At 35.4% G+C, this 25,079-nt stretch overlaps 4 protein-coding genes across 4 annotated transcripts; all 4 read right to left on the reverse strand.

Moving 5' to 3' along the window:
- Positions 1-6,472: 6,472 nt before the first annotated feature.
- apoc2 (apolipoprotein C-II) lies at positions 6,473-8,129 on the reverse strand. The gene is made up of 4 exons (XM_079894938.1): positions 7,791-8,129; positions 7,356-7,418; positions 7,100-7,259; positions 6,473-6,923 (listed from the first exon to the last, which is right to left on the reverse strand). Exons 2-4 carry the CDS (start codon positions 7,402-7,404, stop codon positions 6,827-6,829), a joined length of 306 nt encoding a protein of 101 aa, XP_079751064.1. The 5' UTR covers positions 7,405-7,418; positions 7,791-8,129; the 3' UTR covers positions 6,473-6,826.
- A 4,527-nt stretch (positions 8,130-12,656) lies between these two features.
- On the reverse strand, positions 12,657-14,424 carry apoa2 (apolipoprotein A-II). Its single transcript, XM_079895901.1, has 4 exons — positions 14,175-14,424; positions 13,871-13,907; positions 13,248-13,476; positions 12,657-13,163 (listed from the first exon to the last, which is right to left on the reverse strand). The coding sequence occupies exons 2-4, from the start codon at positions 13,905-13,907 to the stop codon at positions 13,004-13,006; spliced, it is 426 nt and encodes a 141-aa protein (XP_079752027.1). The 5' UTR covers positions 14,175-14,424; the 3' UTR covers positions 12,657-13,003.
- A 1,005-nt stretch (positions 14,425-15,429) lies between these two features.
- On the reverse strand, positions 15,430-17,008 carry apoc4 (apolipoprotein C-IV). Its single transcript, XM_079895330.1, has 4 exons — positions 16,873-17,008; positions 16,710-16,752; positions 16,492-16,573; positions 15,430-16,398 (listed from the first exon to the last, which is right to left on the reverse strand). Exons 2-4 carry the CDS (start codon positions 16,750-16,752, stop codon positions 16,215-16,217), a joined length of 309 nt encoding a protein of 102 aa, XP_079751456.1. The 5' UTR covers positions 16,873-17,008; the 3' UTR covers positions 15,430-16,214.
- Positions 17,009-18,284: 1,276 nt separating this feature from the next.
- Positions 18,285-19,867, reverse strand: apoc1 (apolipoprotein C-I). The gene is made up of 4 exons (XM_079895351.1): positions 19,788-19,867; positions 19,066-19,134; positions 18,791-18,929; positions 18,285-18,606 (listed from the first exon to the last, which is right to left on the reverse strand). The coding sequence occupies exons 2-4, from the start codon at positions 19,118-19,120 to the stop codon at positions 18,546-18,548; spliced, it is 255 nt and encodes an 84-aa protein (XP_079751477.1). The 5' UTR covers positions 19,121-19,134; positions 19,788-19,867; the 3' UTR covers positions 18,285-18,545.
- Between the last annotated feature and the right edge of the window lie 5,212 nt (positions 19,868-25,079).

Genomic DNA, 25,079 nt, shown 5'->3' on the forward strand with positions numbered 1-25,079 from the left:
CCAAAATTTTTAGTGAACTCATTAAAACCAAAGATAAATCAAGACACTCTCTCTCTCTACACTCTCTCTCTCTCTCTCTCTCTCTCTCTCTCTCTCTCTCTCTCTCTCTCTCTCTCTCTCTCTCTCTCTCTCTCTCTCTCTCTCTCTGTGTGTGTGTGCCTCATGCAGCATTAATGGCTTTTATCAAAGTGAATTAGGCATGAAGAATAGAAAACCTGAGGTATCCCAGTGGACTGCACATCAATGGAAAAACAGAGAAATGTAAAACACTCGCTCAACACCTGAGAGCAGAAAATTAGCCTGGAGACACTCCTCCAGATAAAGAACCCATTAAAGAAAGGACACATTAGCATAACATTATTGTTTGATTTTTCCGGTTATTTTTTATATATTTTTCAGGTGCTGTCTGCAAGGAGAACAAGTTTATTTATGCAATCACATAGAGCCACAGAGAATCTCAGATTTTCAGAGAAAGTGTTGGGTTTCGATGTTTTATGGGGACTTATACATAATGTTTTTATTCTGTACAAACTGTATATATTCTATCCCATAATAACCATACCGTTAAACACAACCCTCACAGAACTTTATGCATTTTTACGTTTTCAAGAAAAAAAAATTAGTATGATTTATAAGCTGTTTTCATCATGGAGATGTAAAATGTAAAAGTTAAAGACTGATTTTTTCCCCCAAAAACGACTAAAAATACTTGTTATGAAGGGAGTGAGCCAGTAGTGGGCGTTTTTTTTTTTTTTTTTTTTTTTTAAATCCATGTATCTGTCACCCAACGCCCTCTTTGATCACTTTGGCTATGTACCGATTCAAAGGCTGCATCCTTCGAAGGTCGGACTGAGAGTTAAATGTTAAAAGTTAAATGGGACGGTCCATAGCCTACGGAGGACTGTTCTTGTTGCCTAGCAACTGTGACAGCTGCTGTTGATGTGACAGTAACATCTGTACGTTTGTTTTTTGAAAGTTATATTAAACTGTCTGAAATCAAAACAGGGCTCATAAACTGTCTAAATATGTTCAACGTGGTCCATTTCTGTATATAATAAAAAGTATAAACTATAATCACATCTTAGTAAGATATTTATATTCTTCTAGGGTCTGTTGACTGAACACGTAATACGTATGTGCACGACGTTACCGTTTTCGCAAATTTGTGTTTTTGTGGTTTACGCGGAGACAATAACGGGATAATTTTCAAAAACGTGTACTTTAAAACCCGTTTTCAAAAGTTTGTGTTTTCTAGCCCTCAAAACGCTGTTGTCATGTAAGTTGATGTGTCGTGAAAATGCCCTTTTTAATATGCAGTTCGAAATTAAGAGTAAATAATTGGACACTCTGTGGTTGTCAAAAATTAGTCTGTCTTAATTGTACTTGAGCACCTGTGTGAACCCTGAGGGGAACCTTAAGGGTCATGATGATCGAATCAGTCTTTCCTAATTCATCACTGTGACCTGAGGTCTAGAATCCAGAGCAGTCATTAAAGAGTTGCACCATCTGGACAGAATGTGAGGTTAGGTGAATAATAAATGTTACATGGCTGTTTCCAAATTGTTTGTGTGTGTGTGTGTGTGTGTGTGTGTGTGTGTGTGTGTGTGTATCTTTGTGAGGACCAGTTTGAGTTTTAGACCATTGGATTGAGGACAAAGAGAGTAAAGTGAGAACATTTTGGCCGGTCCTCACTTTCTGAGACCCCTTTAAAGGCCTGTTTGAGGGTCAAGACTTGGTTTTAGGGATAAGGTTATAATTAGGTTAAGGGTAAGGGTTCGGGTTAGGCACTTAGTTGTAATGGGTAAGGTTAGGGTAAGCGGCTAGAGATTGCATTGTGTCAAGGAATGTCCTCATAAAGATAGATGTACAAGAATGTGTGTGGGTGTGTGTGTCTCTGTCTGTCTGTCTGTCCTGGTAAATCCTACTTTAAAGGGTCAAAATGTGAAAACCCAAAACATATATATATATATATATATATATATATATATATATATACATATACATACAGTGCCCTCCACAATTAATGGCACCCCTGGTAAATATGATCAAAACTGGCTGTAAAAAATAAATCTGCATCGTTTATCCTTTTGATCTTTCATTCAAAAAATGTGCAAAAATCTAACCTTTCATTGAAGTAAAAGAATTGAAAGTGGGGGGAAATCACATTATGAAATAAATGTTTTTCTCCAAAACACGTTGGCCACAATTATTGGCACCCCTAGAATTTTTTACGAGTAAAATATCTCTGAAGTATATTCCCATTAATATTTACCTTTTTTAGCACACCAGGGTGACATGAAACTGTTCAGCTATGACTTCGTGTTTCACAGGAGTTTAAATATGAGGAAACACAAAGGCCAAATCCCCTTAATCATCCATCACAATGAGTAAAACCACAGAATACAGTTCTGATGCGCAGCAAAAGATTGTTGACCATCACAAAATAGAAAGTGGCTGTAAGACAATAGCTAAAGAATTGAAAATCCCCATTTTGACCATTAGGGCAATAATTAAGAAGTTCCAATCAACTAAAGATGTTACGAATCTGCCAGGAAGAGGACGTGTGTCTATACTGTCTTAATGCACGGCGAGGATGAAAGTTTGAGTGGCCAAAGACTCTTCAAGGATCAAAGATGGAGAATTACATAGATTAGTTGAGTCTTGGGGTCAGAAAGCCAAAAAAAAAAAAAAAAAAAACCTACATCCCCACATGTTGTTTGGGAGGGTTTCAAGAAAAATCCTCCTCGCTCATCCAGAAACAAACTCCAGCAAATTTAATTGTCAGACATGACTGGAACTTCAAACGGCACAGGGTTCTGTGGTCAGATGAGACTAAAAAAAGAGCTTTTTGGCAGCAAACACGCTAGATGGGTTTGGTGCACACAAGGATAAAAAGTACCCCATGTGTACAATTTAATATACCATTGGATCTTTAAAGGGGGGGGGGGTGAAATGCTATTTCATGCATACTGAGTTTTTTACACTGTTAAAGAGTTGGATTCCCATGCTAAACATGGACAAAGTTTCAAAAATTAAATTGTACGTTTGAAGGAGTATTTCTGTGCCAAAAATTGTCCTTCCGGTTTGTCACAAGTTTCGGAAAGTTTTTTTCGGGTATGGGCATGTGTGACGTCAGATGTAACGGAATTTCCTTATATGGGTCCTAAGGGCACTTCTCCGGTAAGATCGCGGGCGCGCGCGCACTCGTAGACCAGAGCAAGAGAGCGAAAGCAGTTCGCCATCATAGGGCCCTGCCCGGCTTTTGGGAAGCCAATGTCACCAAAGAAGTATGTTTTTGGTTGCCAGGGCAAGACAACCCTACACAGATTCCCAAAGAACCCGGCGTTAAGGCACCAGTGGATGGAGTTTGTTTTTCCTGAGCATAAACGGAGTTGTGTAGACTGTTTGTTCCCTGCATTTTGACGATGATTGTTTTATAAACAAAGCCCAGATCGACGGATTTGCAGATCGTCTAATGCTTAAGGATCGAGCAGTCACAATGATAAAGGTTCGGTGAGTAAAACTGCTTCTATTGTCTCTGTGTGTTGTCACTAGCTCGGCGCGTTAGCACAGCTTTAGCTACGCCCACAGGGCCTGCCTCCAGCCGCTCGTTTTTTTCCGGAAAGACTCGGTACAGCCTATCTTTCTTTTATAAATATAATAAAACTAAAGACTTTTTGGAGATATGAAGGATGCAATACTACTCTATAGGTACTCAAGATTAACAGGAGATTGAGTGAAAATGAGCATTTCACCCCCCCTTTAATGTTGTGGGCATATTTTTCTGCTGGAGGTCCTGGACTTCTTGTTCAGATACATGGCATCGTGGATTCTATCAAATATCAACAGATAAAAAATCAAAACCTGACGCCTTCTGCTAGAAATCTTATAATGGGCCGTGGTTGGATCTTCCATCAGGACAACGATCCAAAACAAACATCAAAATCAATACAAAAATTTGTTGCGGAGCACAAAATGAAGCTTCTGCCATGACCGTCCCAGTTCCCTGACCTGATGAGTGGGCTGAACTGAAGAGAAGAAGCACCAACATGGATCTGGGAATCTGAAGGATCTGGAGAGATTCTGTATGGAGGAATGGTCTCTGATCTCTTGTCAGGTGTTCTCCAAACTCATCAGGCATTATAGAAGGAGACTCAGAGCTGGTATCTTGTCAAAATGTGATTGTGAATGTGATTCCCCCCCCCCCCCCCCCCCCCCCCCCCCCCCCCCCCCCACACACATTCAATTCTTTTAATTAAATGAAAGTTAGAATTTTGCAATTTTTTTGAATGAAAGATCAAAAGGATAAACAATGCAGATTTATTTTTTACAGCCAGTTTTTGATCATATTTACCAGGGGTGCCACTAATTGTGGAGGGCACTGTATATATATATATATATATTTATTTTTATTTTTATTTTTTTTATTGGGAAGTCCCAGTACAATATATTATTATCTTAACCAGCGATTTGTAACCTGAATCAATATAAATAATGAATGAATAAATAAATAACATGTCAAAAGAGATGATTAAATAGTGCAAATCGACATGATCGTTAAATTTTGCTGCCTTTTCACCCTTTTTTAGGCTATGTGAAGGCCAGGCGATAGTTTTGCCAACAAGATGGTAAGTAACATCAGTTAATAATTGATTGTCACTGTTGCACAATATTATCAGAGTACATTCACATTTGTTTTTCTATCAGGCTTAGTCAATGAATTTCACATTACGTGTAAAACTCACGTGTCTATAAACAGTTTACAATAACAGATTTAGGAATATTATCAACAGAATTAGATCAATAACATGCTTGTATTTTGACATTATAATTGTGAATGGAGATCTGAAATCAATCAATTCTCAGTAGAAAGTATAGATGACAGTTTATTGTATTTTCGATGTGGCAGGTGGTTAAACAAGGTTGTTGTTTTGAATTCTTTTCAGAAAGCTTTTCGTCTGAATTCAGCTGTTGCCCTGGAGCAAAGTACAGCCTGCTGTGTGCCACGGCCGACCCTTTTCTCTCTGCCACTAGCTCTGTTTGTGCAAACCTGCTGATTTATAAATATTTAAACCTAAAATCAGTCTGAGCATGACTAGGGTTATAGTGTTCATTTGGGGTGAAACATAAAGAAATATTAACTGTCATTACTTACTCTTCCTCATGTTGTGCCACTTTTTTCTTTTTCCAAACAGCTCTTGAACCATATAGTGATCATAATGACCTGTAATGATCTGTCAATCTCCAAAAATGACTACATCATTGAACTCAATCACTACATTCCAACTCTTCTAAGAACAGACTGAAATTTAAGTTGTTATATTCCCTTATAATCTTCTGCCTGAAACCACAACCGGTATATGGTCAGATATGTAACTGTAGTGTTATGCAGGTATTATATCTTTCAATCAGTCCAAACGATTGATGCTGATAAGAAGAAATGATTATCGACAAAAATATTAAAGTAGCACAGTTGTATTCAACAATCAGTATATTAGAATGATTTCTGAAGGATCATGTGACACTGAAGACTGGAGTAATGATGCTAAAATTCAGCTTTGTCATCACAGGAATAAATCACATTTTAAAAATAAAATAGAAAACAAGTGATAATTTTTCACATTATTACTGGTTTACAGTATTGTTGATCAAACAAATGCAGCCTTGATGTGGATAAAATAAAATTTCAAAAGTCTCAAAAACATATATTAAAAAAAATCTAGCCCCAAACTTTTGAACGGTATTGTATATAGACGTGCTTTATTGTATCATTTAATAAACTGAATATCTTGTTAAATGTGATAAAACAGTCTGTAAAGTAACCATGCAGTAAATAAATAAAAATAATTCTCAGTCTTGGAACCTTTTTTTTTGGAAAGGTTTTGTTGTTTCATTGCCAACATAGTTAATGGTTGTAAAAGTTAATCTAATGTTGCATGATAATTATATGTTATAGCGTATCAGTTTCAGCAATGTCTGATGGATAGACTTATTTTGTGTAATATTTACATCTTTGAATTATTAAACGAAGAGGGTCATCTTATGCTGCTAAAAGGTTATTTAATTTATAAAGCTCATTATATTGAAATTCCTTGATTCTAGTCAGTCATGACCAATTGTCCTTAACTGATTAACCAGTCTCCAGTGAGAGAGTTTGCATTCCTAATGTAAACAGTTGCATCCTTTAATCCCTCTAAAAAGACTTTGCAGATGCCATGGAAACTAATCCAATTACAAGTAATTCTTCATTGCAGTGTGTAAACTTGCTAATTTTGTAGCACTTGTGCTTCTAAATGATCGGTAATTAGAGTGTTCATATTTTCAATCTGTTTGGTATTACTTACGCAAAGGCCCTCAAGCAAAGAAAGTGGCTTGTTATTCTACAATTGTGGAGTTTTATTGCAATGTGTTAATGCTCATGGACACAGAACCACTAAAAGTTGATATCATACAAGGATTTATTTAATCTATAAAGAGTACAATGAAACAGTCGATGATTGTTTTAACCTAGAAGCATGTTAGAGGTGACCAGGTAACAGTCAGTAGCGTAGAATCTCTGATCTTCATCCAAAAACAGCATGTGATTGAGCATTATACCTGATTTTACTTCACATGGTACTTTTCCACTGATGTGTGTCAGGGTGCTTTTGCAGTATATTGACAGGACAGAGGTAACTGGCCATTGGGAGATAAGAGTTCAAAAGTCATGTTTTCACCCCAGACTGTGCCGTCTTCTTGCGGGATGCATGTAATTGTGATTCCAGCGTAGTGACAGACTCAGGACCAGAAACAGATGGAGCGGTGTTGAGGTCTGATACTATGTAACTTAAGAGCTGTCTTGAGGGTACAAAATGTGGTACACCTGGTCGTTGAAGATGCCGGCGTAGGTGCTGACGGCACGAACTGTCTCGTCATACAGGTTTCTTGATGAGGGAGGAAAGAAAACGTCAGAACAAAATGGATAATGGGTCATCATGATCAGGGTGTTGTGAACATTAAAAGCTCTTTATTGACCATGTTACTGTCTAAAAGCCCAGAGGAGTTGATAAAGGGAACGTTTGTGAGTACGGACTAGGGTAACATATAAAATTGGACTTACTTGGCTTTCTCTTCCAGCTTGTAGCCCTTGATGCTCTCTAAATAGCTGCTGGCAGTGCCAACGCTCTGGTCGTAGTATGACTTCAGGCTGTCCACCACAGTGGCAATGGTTCCCTTCTCCTCATCCTCTGCCTGCCTGGGCACACGGAAGCTCTCCGCTCCTGCAGGGGGAGGGAAAGTTTGCCCAATGTTTCATTGTCATTTTACACTATTATCAGCAATGGGGACATAATAATAATCTAACGGTGTGTACGTACCCAGAGCAAGGAAAGCAATGAGCACTGTGATCGCAAGAAGCTTGTTCATAATGCCAGGTAGGTCTGAGGGATTCAGTAAAGCACTGGTCAGATAATGACAGCACATGAATGAAAATATAAATATGACCACAAGAGGGCAGTATTTTATCCCTTGTGACAAACTCAATTAAGTCATCAATAAGCTATAAAAAACATATATTCTGTTACACTAGATTGTGTCTTGTGGTGCTGAACATTACAAGGCAGCAGTTTTAGTATATAAACAATTCATTTATTTTACTTTACTCTTACTTCAATTTTGTATTTTTTTGTAAGGTGCTGTAGGTGCTATTCATAGGTGCTAAACAGTCAAGCATCATAAAATGTGTCCTATTATCTGAACATTTTTATAATGCCCTTTAATTAATACAAGAGGGAAAATATGGCTGTACTCACAGTTTCTCTTCTGCGGAAAGTGTGTCAGATGGGTTAGAGGCAAACACTCTTTGGCCTATCTTATATATATGGTTGCAGATGTATTGACCTGATAACCCAGGTGCCAAAGTGCAACCGTGTGAGTGTGAGTGTGTGTGTATGTGTGTTTATGTAGAGCTGTGCTTTTTGCTGGGGTTTGTTGTAAGATAAGATAGACTAAAATGAGATTACTTGTTAAAAAGATATGGCTCTTCACATAAAAAGACAAACTGACTGATCACATTATACAAACGTAATGGCTTTGATCAACAGTCTGACATTTAAGAATAAGGAAAGCTCATAGCTGAGCTCTTTTATTATGATAATACGCTACGATAGCGTCTTTTATATTCTGTGTCCCATCCACCAGCAGACAGATAAATGCTCACAGGCTCTTGTCTTGCGTAATTGAACTTCAACACGTTTCCAAATAAAGTCCTAAGTCTGTTTCACCATAGACACGTCAGCCTGTTAAGGCTACTTCAGGTTATTTGTGTAAAAGTTTTTTTGTATTTGGAATCAAGGTGGGATGTTTCAAGTTTGTGAAATCAATTTCCTCCCAAACATGGTTGTATAATATCATGCTGTTGTGGAAATGTTATGATATTCTTGAGCAACATGGAAAGATATGAAAAGTGAGAAATCACAGTGAGGTTAACTTTAATCATAATCGTGACACTGTTGTCCCTTAGAGGGATATTAGGTTCTGTGTTGCTTGAAAATGGGCAAAACCCATCTAACATTAAATAGTTGAAATTCTATACTATTGTACATGTGTGTATGAGAGAGAGAGAGAGAGAGAGAGAGAGAGAGAGAGAGAGAGAGAGAGAGAGAGGGGGGGGGGGGGGGGGGGGGGGAATGCATGCAATATGCCAAGTCATGAACCTCAGCAGGTGGTTACCATTGGGAGCTTCAGTTTTGACTGACACTGAAGAAACACTCTTGTTGCACACTTGGGGGCATTATTACATTAAAGAAAGGCAAAGCTTCAGTTGGTCAGATAGCCACCTTAACCCTTGTAATGCATTTAATGCTGTACACACCTGTTGCATTCCCAAAATAGTAAGCTTATATACAAATTTAATATTTTTCAACTAAAACCAATGTTTTAAGTTTTGAATGTTGCCATGTTTTTACCATGCTATTACTACATTTACACTCTCATTATTGATACATTTTTTTTTAAAATCTTTGAAATGTAAAATTAGAACTACAGAAAAAGCCAGTGTAATGCAAGAAAACTACACATTATTTTTCTAACAAATAAAAACAAAACAGCATCAATATTACTCTGAAATGATTTCAAGCAAAATACATTCATTTTACTTGCATAAACTTTAAGACGAAAAATACATTTTCATCAATAGGTGGCAGCAGAGATTTTTCAAATTTAGATTATTTGATCCATGAAATTTTGATCTACAGACATTAATTTAAGTTGTCATTTTATTTTAATTCTGGAATTTTGTGTGTGTGTGTGTGTGTGTGTGTGTGTGTGTGTGTGTGTGTGTGTGTGTGTGTGTGTGTGTGTGTGTGTGTGTGTGTGTGTGTGTGTGGTCTAATCTAACTAATAGATGTAAAAAAAAAAACCAGCATAATTTCATGTGTAAAGCTTTACTTCTGGGTCAAAATTGACCCGGACGCAAAAGGTGTAACAATTTAGTTGAAATGGTTAAATTACATTAAAAAATAAAAATGAAAAAAACATAAATCTGTGTTTTCACACAGTCTTAACACATATCCAAAGATTAATTTGTGTACTAAAAACTATAGTTAAAAAAAAAATCATATTCCACATCCGGGTTAAAGGGGTTAACACACTAGACACACTAGACTGCTAGGCGTTCTGTATGGTTGCTATAAGACATTGTTTGACGGTTGCATGAGTTTTCTGGGTGGTTGCTGACTGTCTTGAGTCTCTGACATTTTAGACTGTCTTTTAGTCTCTGATCCTAAATATGTTTTCTTATTTTATCATCAGGTGAAAATCCTGTCCCATCAGCAATATCACTCATCTCTTCAATAAGTTGCACAATTTCAGACATTGTTTATGTTGGTAGTACAAACACAGGACAAGTTATGCTTCCAGGTTTATTGATCATCATTAAGGGTTTGTACACAAAGTATGAGCAAATATAATAGTAATGCAAGTCAGTAATGTAGTCATGCTTAAACTTTTACAAATGTGCAAAATGTTAATTATTAAAAAAAAAAAAAAGAAAAAAAGAGGGATCATACAAAATGCATGTGATTTGTTTTAATACTGTCCTGAATACGATATTTTACGTTAAAAATGTTTACTTATAGTCCACAAAAAAAAATGAAAAAAAAGCTGAATTTATAGAAATGACCCCATTCAAAAGTTTACATACCCTTGATTCTTAATACTGTTGCAATCCTGTGTGTCGTTACCTGGATTATCCGACTGTTTTTTTTTTTTTTTTTTTTTTTTTTTGTGATGGTTGTTCTTGAGTCCCTTGTTTGTTAATGCCCAATGTTCATCATAAAAATGCTTCTGGTCCTGCAAATTCTTTAGTTTTTAAGCAAAGTCTAGTCAAGTCAAGTCACATTTATTTATATAGCACTTTTTACAATACAGATTGTTTCAAAGCAGCTTTACAGAGATAACAGGAAAATAATTCCAAAAAAGTTTGTGTCCAGAAGAAAATAGCGTCACAGTCCAGCTTAAGTAAGTTCAGTGGTGTTTCATTTTTGTTTTAAAAAGTTATTAATTTAGTTCATATATATATATATATATATATATATATATATATATATATATATATATATATATATATATATATATATATATATATATATACAGTGAGGAAAATAAGTATTTGAACACCCTATTTTGCAAGTCCTCCCACTTAGAAATCATGGAGGGGTCTGAAATTGTCATCATAGGTGCATGTCCACTGTGAGAGACATAATCTAAAAAAAAAAAAATCCAGAAATCACAATATATGATTTTTTAACTATTTATTTGTATGATACAGCTGCAAATAAGTAAATAATCATTTAACTGATTTGAATAATAGGAATGTATCATTTTCTATGTGTATTCCAGGTTAAAAATGTTTTGTTTTAGATTTAAACTGACAGAGTGTGTCTGCTTCCTGGACAATGTTATGAAGACTGTTCCAGAGTTTAGGTGCTAAATAGGAAAAGGATCTACCGCCAGCAGTCAATTTTGATATTAGGTATTATCAACTGGCTAGAGTTTTGAGATCCCAATAGACGTGCAAGACTATAATGCGTTAAGAGCTTGCTCAATTACTGGGGAGCTAAACTATTTAGTACTTTGTAAGTAATCAGCAATATTTTCAAATGTATATGTTATATATTTTGTATATATTTGTATGTATAAAATGGTCATACTTCCTGGTTCTAATAAGAACTCTAGCTGCTGCGTTTTGGACCAGCTGTAGTTTGTTTATTATGCGGGCATGGCAACCACCCATAAGAGCATTACAATAATCTAGCCTTGAGGTCATGAACGCACAAACTAACTGTTCCACATTTTTCATTGAAAGCATATGTCATAATCTAGATATATTTTTAAGATGGAAGAATGCGGTTTTACAGATGCTAGAAACATGGCTTTCAAATTAAAGATTGGTATCAAAGAGCACACCCAGGTTCCTAACCGACTACGAAGACTTGACAGAGCAGAGGTTTTTTGTCCAATCATTAGAAACTTTTTTTCTTCAGAATTAAGTAACAGGAAATTACTTGTCATCCAAATGTTTATATATGCATTCCGTTAATTTCTTGGCCGCGAAGAGATATAGAGCTGAGTATCATCGGCATAACAGTGAAAACTAATCCCATGCTTCCTAATGATATCTCTCAAGGGTAGCATGTACAGAGTGAATAGCAACGGTCCTAGTACTGAGCCTTGTGGTACTCCATACTGAACTTGTGATCGAGCAAAACAGGATGAAGATGTCCCAATTCTTCTTCTTTTTATTTTTTTTTATTTTTTTTTATTTAGTACTGCCCTTCGGAAGCAACAGTACAACAGTAAAAGCAACAGTACAATTTACCTTGATTTTCAAAATCAAAAAGTTTTCACCCCCTGGCTCTTAATGCATTGTGTTTCCTTCTGGGGTATCAGTGAATGAAACTTTTTAAATAGTTGTGTTTAAGTCCCTCAATTGTCCTCAGTGTGGAAAGATATTAAATGTGCACAATTTCCTGGAAAACTGAAGAATTTACAAGACCTGAAGAATTTTTCTGAAGAACATTGGGCAGTTTAACTGCTCAGGACAAACAAGGGACTCAAGAACGACCATCACAAAACAAACAAAAAACAGTCGTGGATCATCCAGGTAATGACACACTATTAAGAATCGGGGTCATTTTTATAAATTCAGCTATTTTTTGTCTTGTGGACTGTATGTAAAATATCTTGATCAGGACAGTAACATGCATTTTGTATGATCCCCCTTATTTTGTTTAAATTAACATTTTGCAGATTCTGCTAGATGTATGTAAACTTTTGAGCATGATTGTATTACTATTATTATTTTTATTAGTTGACAAAATTTATAGAATCCAAAAGCTAAAGGTGAAAATTGTATGAAAATAGCTTTTTATCAGTGATGGACAGAATGAGTTGAGTATACAGAAGTTGCTAATTTCTATTCTGTCAAATAACACATTTATTCTAGAGTCTAATTCTTATGTTCATGTCAGAGTGGGACTGTGGACCTTATGTGGTCATTACACAAGTTTTCAATGCATGTGTGAAAACTGACCTTTCAGGTGTTTCAAATAAATACATCATGTTTACATTAGTTTTGTGCTACAGCACACATTAGTTAATCACATCCAAAACCAGGGTTTGCATTTTCCAGAGTCTTTTTTATTTCAAATGAATCTTGTTTCTTTATGAGGCACACAAAATCACATGACCGGATGTTATTTTTTTCTCTGCACTAAACAGAACAGTATCAAATACACAGCTACAGTATATAGATGCAAATAAACTGTACTGACATGTTGACTGTGCTGGACAGAACAGTATCAAATACACAGATACAGTATATAGATGCAAATAAACTGTACTGACATGTAGACTGTGCTGGACACACAGCTGTCAGATCGTTTCAGATTTGGATCTATTATTGAAGCAATGAAAATGCATGTTTGCTTGGTTGAAGTAGTCAGTGTTTGATGAGCAGTGGACTCTAAGCCTCTTGAGGCAGGACGGTATCCAGCACTGGCTTGATGCTGGTGATTGCTTTGTCCAGGTGTTCGCCAACGTAGGGACGGAGGTAATGGCCATAAGCGCCGAGAAGAGCCATGCGAGCTTTGTCCACCACAGGCTCCAGCTCACCGGCCAGACCGCTGGAAAAAGCACACATGGATTTACTCACAGTTTCCTCACATAATGCCGTAAGAGCCATTTGACAAGTTTGAGGCAGCCCTCACCTGACAATTTTGACGGCGCTTTCCATTCTTGGGCTTTTCTTAAGTTCATCATAAATCTCCTGGGCTCTTCCTCCTGTTGGTGAGCTCTCTAGCATTGGCTGAGCTGAGTCTTTAACCTTTTCCCAAGCAGTGACAAGCCTCTTAAGGAAAACTGCCTTCAGTCCCTCATATTTCTCAACTAACTCCTTGTCAGGCTCAGGCCATTGCTGTGCCCAGACACACACTGACACTACAAGAGGAAGAAAAGACCTTGAGAATGATATAAAAGAGCAATGTGCCCACCTAAAACAGCATGCTTACCCACATTCATTGAAGAATTTCTGGTTATTATGTGTGAAAACAGAATTTGGACCAGATAAAGGTCTGCACGATTATGTGCACCTGGTAAACTGCTGTTCATCGAAACATGTCTACATGCTGAGATGCCACTTTACAGGTAACATGTATTTATACAATACTTATTTTACTTCTTGTTTGAATTAAATCTGCTTAAAACTTCCATTAGGGTCATAATTTGGATGAGCAAATCACAATGAACAGGCCTTCTGTTCTAAAATATCTTTCTTTTGTACAGTTGTGCACCAGTTAACAAAGAGATCCAATTTTTAAGAACTAGTTTTTACCTTGGAGTGCAAGGATGAGAGCAAATGTCAGCTTCATCTAGGAGAGGATACAGAAATTTAGACATGACATGCTTGGAATATATTTGAATATCACCCATTAAAACATGCACAAACCAAAAATTCAAATGTATAAACAGTCAAGAAAATGTTTATAATGCAATATGCATTGTTTTGCATTTACGGCAAAAAAGAGAGATGCATTTCAATTATTTTTAAAATAATGAGGCATTGTAAGTAGTTTATCCCCATGTTAATGCATGAATGCATGTATAAATAGGAGCATCATAGTGAAGACTCACTTTACCTTGTGCTAGTTAGATTCCTGTAGAGAGAAATAAAGGACTGGAGTCAACTGCACCAGCTGAGTCTGCAGTTATATTGTCTGCCGTCCATCCCTATATCTGCCAGACCGCTTGACCAAACAAACGTCATCACACACACACACTCAATAACTCACAATCAATCACACACTCATGCTGCATGTATACACACCCACGCGGGTGGACTTACTGCTCGGGCAAACATGTACACCATGGTTTGTCCACTCAAAGTCCACTGTTCCCTGTATGTGTATTAATAAGGCATGAGACTATACTTATGAAATCACTAATTAAAGACGTTAAGTGTTTAAAGATGCATTAAGGATAAATTCATACACAAGTAATTTTATACAAAGCAGCTTCGAAAGCAAAGCAAAGATATATATATATACTTTTTAAATTAATGATATCCTTTCTTTTCTACCCATTATTAGAGTGATGTTAGATGTATAAACCTAGAGAGAAACATTTCAGTTCAATTCAAATTTATTTGCATAGCGCCTTTCCCAATACTGTTATTATAAAATATTTCCCTGGTTTTCCTTTTCCATTGCTAGAAACCTTTTGTGACCTCTTATTTATTAAAGACGTTGATGTGAGTGTTTAAAGATACATTAAGGATAAATGAATACACTTAGCAGGCACCTTTATACAAGCAGCTTCAAAAGAAGAAGAAAAGAAAAGCAATGCAAAAAGAAAAGAAAAGAAAAAAAAGAAAAGAAAAGAAAAGAAAAGAAAAGAAAAGAAAAGAAAGAAAAGAAAAGATCTATTTATACTGTATATAAAAGAAAGCATATGGTTAATAAAAAAGAGCAAATATTTTCCAGATAATTTTGTATCATTTGTTGGTATATATTCCAACAAATTTTCCAGATATTTTTTGATCATTTGTTGGTATATATCCCTACCCATTATATTTCTACCCATTATTAGAGTGATGTGAGATGTATAAACCCAGAGAAAAACATTTCAGTTCAATTTAAATTTATTTGTATAGCGCTTTTCTCAATACTGTTGTTTTAGGAGTCCTCAAATATTTCACTGGTTTTCCATTGACCCCCTTGAAACCTTTTTTGACCTCTTCGGTGACCCTATCCCAGTTTCAAAAAGTCCTCCCTGTAAAGCACACATTTTATTAGTTCGTATTTCCCTGGGGTTTAAACCCCAAATCTTGGTGTTACTAGCACCATGCTCTGTTGAGTTACATGAACACAAAGAAGAGACAAAAGAGACATTTTTGTAACAGTTCAAATCAGAAATTGCACATGATGGCTTTTTTTTAATAAAAAGAAATACATATTAATATATTATGTGAATATACTTCTCAACACAGAAGTAGGCAATCTGAAAGGCTAAATATTTCTACATTTTTACAGTTTTTTTTTAGACATTCAAATAAACATTTCTCATTTTCTTACACATTTTCTTAACCTATTCAGCACTAAATGTACTGATTGTGCTTGGACAGCAATTTCTTTTTTCTTTTTTTTTTTTTTGCGTGAGTGCCAGAATCAATATTCTTGACTTTAATGTACATAAACTAATAAGGGTTGAGCAAAGGCTGTCCAAAGGTTGTGAAAAGCTTTCAACATGCCAAATTGACAGAATCAGACCCAGTGAACTTTCCACTTTGGAATATAACGTGTCTAATCTACAACCCGTGGACCTTTTTTTCCTTCTTTTACATTTTTTAAATTAGATTAAATTCATATTCTATTCATTTAGTCTCTCATTTTCTTCCTTAATTCTTTTCCTATTTCCTACTCCATCCACAGTTTCTCATTCAAAGATTCCACAATCTATTTGTTCTGTAAAATTATCCAGCACTTTTATTAATTAGGTGTTAAAAGGAAACATTCTTACAGTTTAGTTGCACTTTTTACATTTCGTCATGTTTGCATTATTGCAATGGAATGACTACATTGGTGGTATGATTCAGTACATTAATTCCACAATATCAGTATACTTAAAACTTAAGTGAGGTTTGATCTGGAGTCTTTTTTTTCCCTAAAGGTCTGTTCTGCTTATTTTTCTTGGGTTGATCTGAAGGTGGGCACTTTTCTTTTCATTCTCTCCCAAAGGGAACTTGCACCGTCTTTAGCCCACTCCATGTAAGAGTCAGCTACAGGTTTGAGATGGTCCTCAAAGTACATGCCAACGAAATCAGCAGCTGTGCTGCCAACATTTAGAACTTTAGTCTTTGTGTCCCTGTATCAGTCAGACACACAAACAAACACAGAAGTAAAACAACATGTCCCCACTAAATTGAAGCAGTGAATAAAGAATTTGTATTAGCTGTACCTGTACAACTGCTGTGCTCTTCCAAGAAGTCCAGCATTGTCTGGAGCAGCAGAAGGCAATGGGTTGGACAATGTCAAACACACTAGGGGGGGCCATAGATTTACAGATTTTAAAGTAAGTTGCATGATAGATATTTCCATTGATTTTTAAATCTATATATCTTTAGTCTTTTATATCAAAAGCAGCAATAAATAAAATATATACATGCATAGACAGACCTTGCAACATCACCACCAGAACAAAGAGCACCAATCTGGACATCTGGCAGATCAATCAGTTGAGTTAATCAATTGGTAATAATAGATTTGGTTTAGCTTACATATACATTATTACTGTATGGTGGTAACAAGTAAAACTTAAACATATATAGTACATATGTACCTTTAGAGTTAATGTAGAAGTGGAGAAGTAGATGTAATATTTTTTTCTTCAGAAGAACTGTTTGCCAGACGCACTGTTGTTTTTCTGAGGCTTTTGCGATGAGGTTGTCTTTGGTTCAGTGTTTTCTTTGGAGAGTGCTAACTTGCTCCAGCAATGCTGTATTTGTATCAATTCAGAGAAACAGATCACACCAGTTCTGAGTAGGCACTGTCTGCTGTTTACTTAGCAAAAACAAGCCTTTGTGGAATTTGGGGTACAATTTTATATTTATAAACTTATATATATATATATATATATATATATATATATATATATATATATATATATATATATATATATATATATATATATATATACAAATAATATATAAATGTAAGTAAATAAATAAAAATCACAATTACATAGTATTTATATAAGTATTTCTATTTATATATTTCCCAGGGTTTCGTTTGTGGGGTGTTCACTTGAAGGTGGGGTCGGGGTCCATGGCCCTGAGCCATTTGACTTTCTCCATTAATCTTACGATATTTTAATTGGTTTTGGCCAAAGAAAATGCAAGAAAGATATGGAGAATAATATGCAGTATCATTACCAGATCAGTTCAACAGCATGATGGTTTTTGGTTTAGCAACGCATACAGCAACCTTCATGCTGTTGAACTCATCTGGTAACAACTACATATATACTGTATATTGTTACAATAATTTAAACAATAGTATATTGGTAGCTTTTTGGGATATATTCCTGTTAAGTGTAGATGCACAGCAAAGCCTTCCACAAAAGGTCTATAAATATTAGATTATTATATAAGCATGATTCCTGTTACCAGCTGACAGTTTTTCAATGACTGTTAGCCCATATGGAGGATGTTTCAACCTTGATCCTTTGAGGTACTGAACAGAAAAAACAAGTTTACATTAGTTGCTTTTAGGCCAGAGAAATTCAATAGTGGGATGTAATTCAAAGAAAAGGGGTCAGTTAGTCAGTCCTCTTGACTGCTGAACTGCATGGGTTGATATTAATCATGGGAATGTAATGATCATTAACTGAGGACAAACAGTGACTTTAGCCTGATGTGGTCTGATGCTAGAAGCCCCTTGACCTATGATTTGCAACTTTGTATACTGGTTTATATAGTATAAATTGATTGACCCTTTATTGATTGGTGTTATATTGATGCTATGGCATCATTTATAGTTAGTGTGTGCCTGTATATTGCTCTTTATCAGTTTATCTGCTTTTAGAAATAACTGACTAAACTACTAAAACTGATTTATAACATTATGTAGCATATTCCTGTTATGTAGGTTGATACAAATATATAAAAAATGAATTCAAATTTATATTCAAAATAATTCAGTATGTCATTGTTAATATGGGCACCTTTTTCAAATGAAACAAACACAAACTGGTTCTTTTTTCACTGTTTATTGTTTTGAAAAAAATTCAGAATGAATTTTTAGATTTCAAAATTTTCCATAATATTTAACAGCATCCCACAAAATTGTAAGATACTTTACAGATTACACAAATGACAAGCAGATCATCACAGTTTGAAGTCGTTTTAAACTGTAACAAATGCACCAGTTGGCACAACAGGGTGGGGGTGATATCACATATGACAAAGTCATTGCAGGGTTGCAGATATGAAGGGTATGGTCATCGTTTTTATTTTATTGGAAGGTTTCAGACATCTTCTGCTTCATCTTCTCAAACTGCTCACTAAACCAGCTCCTGCCAAGACAAAAACACAAATTCATGTTAGAAAAAGCCACAGAAATGTGAAGCAGCTTCTATGCCAGTACAAATACAACATGACCATTTTAATAATGCTTTTATAAATAAATATAACATGTAAAGTTGAGTTACATTTTATATATATATATAAAAAAAAAGTTATGAATTATAATGATCTTACTTGGTTTTAGTAGCAAACTCGCTCTGATCCAACTGTTGAAAGGTGGTCTTGGTCTTCTCTGTCAGGTCCTCTGCAATCTCCTTCACCTGGGTCTGGAAAGTGGCGAAACGCTGCTCCAGTGTGGGCTCATCCTGGGCCTCTGTTTGAATTTCAGGTAAACGTTGTAAATGCATAAATCTCATTTGAACTGATGTTAAATAGCATTATATATGCTAAGAACTGATGTTTAATATGTCTTGAGAATATTTTATCTTAAAAATCAGATGGACAATTACCTGTGTGTACAGCAAGTACAAGCATCAGCACGGCTGCAGCCAGGTACAGTTTCATCTTTTCAGTCTTTTCTGTAACACACAGAAAAAAATAAAAATAAAAAAGAGTTTAGAGAGCCGCCGATTACGGACAGTGGTCATTTCGACCGATTTAAGAAACAATTATTTGATTAATAGGCTACGTCACAAATGAACGTAAACCTATAGGCTACTGTCACAACAGTGCGTAGACGTTTATTTTTTTTCTCTCTCCCGTTTGTTATTAGGTAGGCCTACTTCGTAACTGTTTTAAGCGAAATATATTTTATAAAATGATATATTACAATTTTAAAGAACCATCTGCTTCAACGAGAAGAGTTAAAATAACCTATATGATAATTTATGTGCTGAATAGCCTACACGAAGACGTTCGCTTTTGGAAACCAATGCAAATGAAGATACAAAACAATACTAAATAAATAATTTAAAAAAAAATGCTTCTTGCGCTTATTCTAATGCTTGTTTTTCCATATTTTCAAAGCATTGTAATTGTTAAGCTGTAGCAGCTGAATGTACAGATGCTGACAAGCAATGACGCCTAGATGTCGCCAATATACTATTTACTTAAGGTAAGAAATGAACGTCTGTTCTATTGCTCCACTGAAAAGCTCGGTAGATTCGCTCCTTACTCTGTTTAAAAGTTTGGAAAGTAATCACGAGAATAAATTGAATGTAAATTGTCATACCTTGCTTGTAGTCCTCAAGAGAATGGGGTTGAAATTGTGATGACCCACCGATGGCTTTGGTCCTTTATAGCTGGACAGATCTGACGTAGTGTGATAACGCCACCTCTGACCTATCAAGACCTCCTGCGGTCATTCACTCTTCCCGTAGGCCTACATCTCTGTTGTTCTTCTTTCTGTTTTGCCATGGCTTAAATGGCTTTAGTTAACATCTTGTTACAAAACAGTAGGCATTTTCTTTATACTCTGGTGCACAGTCACTGTATGGTACAACGTTAATTCATTATAAGGGATCTTACAATTGCTTACATGCTCTTGTCAACACTTACATGCTTTCTAAACTCTTCTGAAAGTCAAAACAACAGTGTCTGTGGACTATAAATTCAATAAATCTTTCCTCAGTCAAATTCCTCTAGCAATCCTCAGTGTCTACTGCCCCATTTTGCACAAAACTTTTATGCTCAAAAAATAACATTTACCTAAAATAGTATTGTGCTTCATTGGCAAAGTCATTATTTATTGAATATAAAAGATTTAAAACAAGGATCTAAAACTTTAGTTCCCATTGTAGCTGAGAGCAGTTTTGATATTGATTTCAGTACTATTTAAAGTGGTCAATAATGGTCACACTATGCTATTGTATGTGGCTAAAACTGGAACTACTGTAATACTTGGAAGAACCTCATATCTGTAATAGAGAATGCGCCATTTCTTTGTGTCTATATGGAGGCCTTGAACCAGAGAGGAAGTGGGCAAAATGCCAACATTTGGGAAATGCAAATAGATAGCATGTCACATCATGCTAAGATGGCATACCTTCACCATCCACTTTGCTGTCAATTCCTTTCACCCTAAGAAAGTAATAAAATATGACTGTCCATATGATGATGTATCTTTCTGGACACGCTGGATGTCTGAACATCTGTAAAGAGATTCTTCCTGACTGTAAAGCAAAGATAATGCTGTAATCTTAGCCTTAGTTGTTTATCAGCAATTAAAAGCATACGTCTTCTAACAGTGTGTTTTGGACACACTGATTTACTCCACAGCTCTTTAACCATTTAGCCACATCATAACATGAGATAGAGAGACTGAATTTGGACTAAAGTAAATTGAAGTGGTTTATCTCAGTGTAGTTGCATAACCTTGCTTCATACCTATGGCATAACAAATATGCAGGATAGCCTGCTTTAAAACCACCTTTGGATTTTAGGTCAGCAAGATGATTAGATCTCTAGTCAACTTTATTGACCCAGTGTCATGCACTAGCCTTCTTAATTGCATTAAATAAAGTAATGCATGTTCCGTGCTGCTATAGAGTATTTATGTCATATACTGTGCTTAAATGCCCAAACACATCACCTTATATGCCAAGTTTTACTTAATTTTCATTAAGATACAGGTCTGGAAATGTATCTATTTATTTATTTACTTGTATGTTAATATTGAACTTTTTATATATAAATATATAACAATTTAACTGTATTAATATTTCTCCTTTATTACAGTTTTTACTGTATTTTTGATTAAATAAATGACTTTTTTCAAAAACATTAAAATATCTTAAATTATTAATTTCACTTAATATGTTAGCATTTATTATAATAGCATTATTTTTTTTTAAGTTCCCAAGCCAAGTCAGAATCTAGCACCACTGATCTTAAATCTGTCCTGAAAAACTGTCCCCATAAGGTCAAAATTTACTGGTATTACTTTCCTTGCAGGGAAGTTTGGTCCCCATAACGTTGAGAATACCAGGTACACACACACAAACTCATTAGTTCTTGATGAGCGATGACCAATGAACTATGTATTTTTTATTCTCTTGGTCAAGAAGATATCTCTGCCCTTTTATTGATTTTTTTTTTTTTGCTAAATAACATGCTTTCTTGTACTATGGTACATCTATTTAAAGACTCGATCGTGATAGAAAATGCTGACGGAGAAAAGTGTTCAAAGTGCTCAAGAGCAGCATGCAAAGTGTTGAAAGCGTCTAGACTCAAAAAAGGGGAAGTGAGGCTCTGTGGAAAATGAGGACATTATGTTTATGCGGGATCACACCAAGAAGCAGTGATCTGCAGTTACCTCTGCTGACATCTGATCAGTCATATAGTCTAGGTGGGTGAGGGGGACTTAAAGTGGTTCTTTTGTTAGTTATCTGCAATCTTTGCTGCACCTTTTAGACCAAAGCCATTCAGACAATCCTGCTAACCGCTTACAGCTTTCCTTGTCATGCATGCATGCATAATTTGCCACTTCTTTTTCTTTGTTTCACATGTTCGATGGACCATAGTCTTTCATTTAATGTGAGAATAGAAAGACTCATCCTAGTGTCTATAGTCGGCGACATGCTGTGCCATCTAATGTTCATTGTTTGACCTTTGAGACAAAAGATGTGTTTCAGAGCTAGTAATTCTTTGTTTGTAAAAGATTGCATAAAACTGCAATGTGACTTTGCTTGCTAATGACATGAAATGTTAGCTCTTGTACAAACCTGATTTTCTTTGTTGTTGTTGTTGTTGTTGTTATTTATTAAAAAAAATATTAAGTAGGTGTTTCTAATATACAGGAACAGGCCTGGGATGGGCTTCTAAAGCTTTTGCATATTATTTTGTGTGTTTTTTTTTCTGCCAGACCAGCTGCATGATTAAAAGCTAAAATCTTCAGATCGAGACACAGTTTGCTACTGAAAAGGAATGTTGTGGTATTTCTCTTTCACCATAAGCTAACTAGCAAATCCATCCATCTATAGTGAAGAAAGGGACTATTTTTCCTTGGAAAACGGGGAGTAACCAGGATTACGACATATATTTTCAGGAGTGATGCTCAATAACCTGGTTATGTAATATTTTCTTTCTTAGTATTATCTTTTTTAGTATTTTGTTAGCTACACGGACTTGAACAAATTAAGAAATTGGAAACAGCAATAACAAAAGTAGGTTACAAAGACTGAAACTATGATGATATAAATAATAAAAAAAATAAAAAAGAGAGAGAGAGTGAAATGAAAGGTGGAATCTTCTGGTAAAATGTACGTCCAACTAGACAGATGAAACTGTTTGTTTGGTAGTGCATTGTTTGCAGTCTCAATGCATTTGTTGTTGTGGTGTGTGTTGCTTATCCAGATGTGAGTACAAGATAGCAGAGATTAAAAAGGAAAAACAAAGACAGTGAACATAACCAGGGGCACAGCATGTTCCTTTATGCTGCAGTCCCGCAGGCAAATAAATGGAATTTGGCAACAGATCTCAACATGTCTTTCTTGAGATTCACAGCAGCAGGAGAGAGAGACAGAGACAGGGAGAGAGAGGAGAGAGAAACAGGATAGCGGTTTGAGAACAGACCCTTTGATCATGAGACAATCAAAGCTGAGAAACATGGATCTGAGAGTAAAAGGTTCTGTGCATCACGAGTTTGAGGAGAGAGTTTACTAGAAAAGACAGAAAAGGTGGATCCGTTTTAAAAGGTGACAGGAAGTGTTTATAATGTTGTTGTTTTTTCATAAAGCATAATGTAAAATAAAGGTTCCTGTCAATGCAAGTCGTTGTGAAAAGTAAAATGTGCATGTAAGCTGTTTTGGCCAGTGGATAGTGTTTTGTTGAGTTTTTCTTGCAAATGAACAACAGCGAAAAATTTTCTGATTAGGCCTGCCAAATTCCGTGTATTCTAGTTTACCTTTGTCTTTAGAGTGTTATGAGTTGTGTTCACTATTTAACCCATGTCTACACACACACACACACACACACAATATGAAAAAAAATTGTTTTATTCGGACCTAATTGATAATAATGTATTTAAAAATCCAACATTAAAAGACCTTTCCTTGAACTCCAGAACTGAGGAATGGTTTAAATCTCTGATTACTGGAGAAGGAAAGGTGTGACCAGTAGATTGATCTTGCCCACACAAGTCCTATTGAATGCGGCAGAGAGATGCGTGACAGTGAGCTGAAGGTAAAAATGAGGGAATAAGGGGGTGAATAGAATCTAGAGTTTACAGCGTGATTGCAAACACCGATAAAAAGTGGAGCAGTCAAGTCTAAACATACAAAGACTGAAATGTGAGATCATGCTAAATGCTAACTGCTTTTTGCAGTATATGTATGTGTTGTTCTCTGACTTTTATTACAGGCCTAGGCCTATATTAAAAGGCCATATATGTATGTGTTGTTCTCTGACTTTTATTACAAGCCTAGGCCTATATTAATAGTTGTGTGTGACAGTGCATGTTTTGGCCAGACTGATTTCTTAGCCTGTTATTAAGAGGATAATTCAGATTATGGGCCAGAAATATACTGCAAAACAACCTGAATACTTTTGGCTCCAGCACTACCTTTTCTTTTTTTTTCTTTTTTTTTTCTGGGGTACCGTTCAAAAGATAATTGAGACTTTTTATTTAAACTTGAGTTGCAAGTTTACATCTCACAATTTCTGAGAAAAAAAGTCAGAATTGCGAATTATAAAGTCAGAATTGCGAATTTATAAAGTCAGAATTGTGAGATAAAAAGTCACCATTGCCTTTTTTTTTTTTTTTTTTTTGTGATGGAAACAAGCTTCCAGTTTTATGTTCACCAAGGCTGCCGTAAAAACGGCAATATTGTGAAATAAATGTAGGTTCTATTTTAATATAATTTTAAAAATGTAATCTATACTTGTGATGGAATTTTCAGCATTATTACTCCAGTCTTCAGTGTCACATGATCCTTCAGAAATCATTCTAATATGCTGATTTTGTGCTCAAGAAACATTTCTTCTTATTATCAATGTTAAAAACGGTTGTGTTGCTTAATATTTTTTGTGGAAAAAGTGATATATTTTTCATGATTCTTTGATGAACATTAAGAACAACATTTATTTAAAACAGACATTTTTGTAAAATTATAAATGTCGGTAACACTTTAGAATACTGTTCCTTCATTAATGAATAACTACACAGGAACAAATGAGTAATGCATTAGTAAGACTCTGGTAACTACTATTAACTAACAAGAAACTCTGATTAACGAATTAGTAAGTAATAGCGCTCAGTCAGATGTGGTAGTTCACTATTAGCTAATCAATAACTACTATTTTTCATACCTCACTGAAGACTATAAGAACTACTATATACAGGTTAATAAATATTTATAATGCACAATGTTTAATATAAGGTAATGGTAACCCATTAGTAATGAATCAAGTGTTACTACATCATTCTAAAGGAACTACTAATATGTTTGGTTAAATTTGGTAACTTGACTAAAGTGTTACCAAATCCATTGGAAGGAATTGCTATTCAAAATCTTACAAAAATCTC

The sequence above is a fragment of the Squalius cephalus genome, assembly GCF_949319135.1.
Source record: "Squalius cephalus genome assembly, chromosome: 15".
Taxonomy (NCBI): Eukaryota; Metazoa; Chordata; class Actinopteri; order Cypriniformes; family Leuciscidae; genus Squalius; species Squalius cephalus.

What these genes read in the sequence shown, in the direction of transcription:
- apoc1 (XM_079895351.1), bottom strand. Translation starts at nt 19,120, where the DNA reads ATGAAACTGTACCTGGCTGCAGCCGTGCTGATGCTTGTACTTGCTGTA. An exon ending in TGTACTTGCTGTACACACAG is followed by an intron (nt 18,930 to 19,065) that starts GTAATTGTCCAT and finishes AAATTCAAACAG; the next exon opens with AGGCCCAGGATGAGCCCACA. An exon ending in GAGTTTGCTACTAAAACCAA is followed by an intron (nt 18,607 to 18,790) that starts GTAAGATCATTA and finishes TTGTCTTGGCAG; the next exon opens with GAGCTGGTTTAGTGAGCAGT.
- apoc4 (XM_079895330.1), bottom strand. Translation starts at nt 16,752, where the DNA reads ATGTCCAGATTGGTGCTCTTTGTTCTGGTGGTGATGTTGCAAG. An exon ending in TCTGGTGGTGATGTTGCAAG is followed by an intron (nt 16,574 to 16,709) that starts GTCTGTCTATGC and finishes GGCCCCCCCTAG; the next exon opens with TGTGTTTGACATTGTCCAAC. An exon ending in AGAGCACAGCAGTTGTACAG is followed by an intron (nt 16,399 to 16,491) that starts GTACAGCTAATA and finishes TGACTGATACAG; the next exon opens with GGACACAAAGACTAAAGTTC.
- apoc2 (XM_079894938.1), bottom strand. Translation starts at nt 7,404, where the DNA reads ATGAACAAGCTTCTTGCGATCACAGTGCTCATTGCTTTCCTTGCTCTG. An exon ending in CATTGCTTTCCTTGCTCTGG is followed by an intron (nt 7,260 to 7,355) that starts GTACGTACACAC and finishes CTCCCCCTGCAG; the next exon opens with GAGCGGAGAGCTTCCGTGTG. An exon ending in AAGCTGGAAGAGAAAGCCAA is followed by an intron (nt 6,924 to 7,099) that starts GTAAGTCCAATT and finishes TCCCTCATCAAG; the next exon opens with AAACCTGTATGACGAGACAG.
- apoa2 (XM_079895901.1), bottom strand. Translation starts at nt 13,907, where the DNA reads ATGAAGCTGACATTTGCTCTCATCCTTGCACTCCAAG. An exon ending in TCTCATCCTTGCACTCCAAG is followed by an intron (nt 13,477 to 13,870) that starts GTAAAAACTAGT and finishes TTCCTCTTGTAG; the next exon opens with TGTCAGTGTGTGTCTGGGCA. An exon ending in AGCGCCGTCAAAATTGTCAG is followed by an intron (nt 13,164 to 13,247) that starts GTGAGGGCTGCC and finishes TGCTTTTTCCAG; the next exon opens with CGGTCTGGCCGGTGAGCTGG.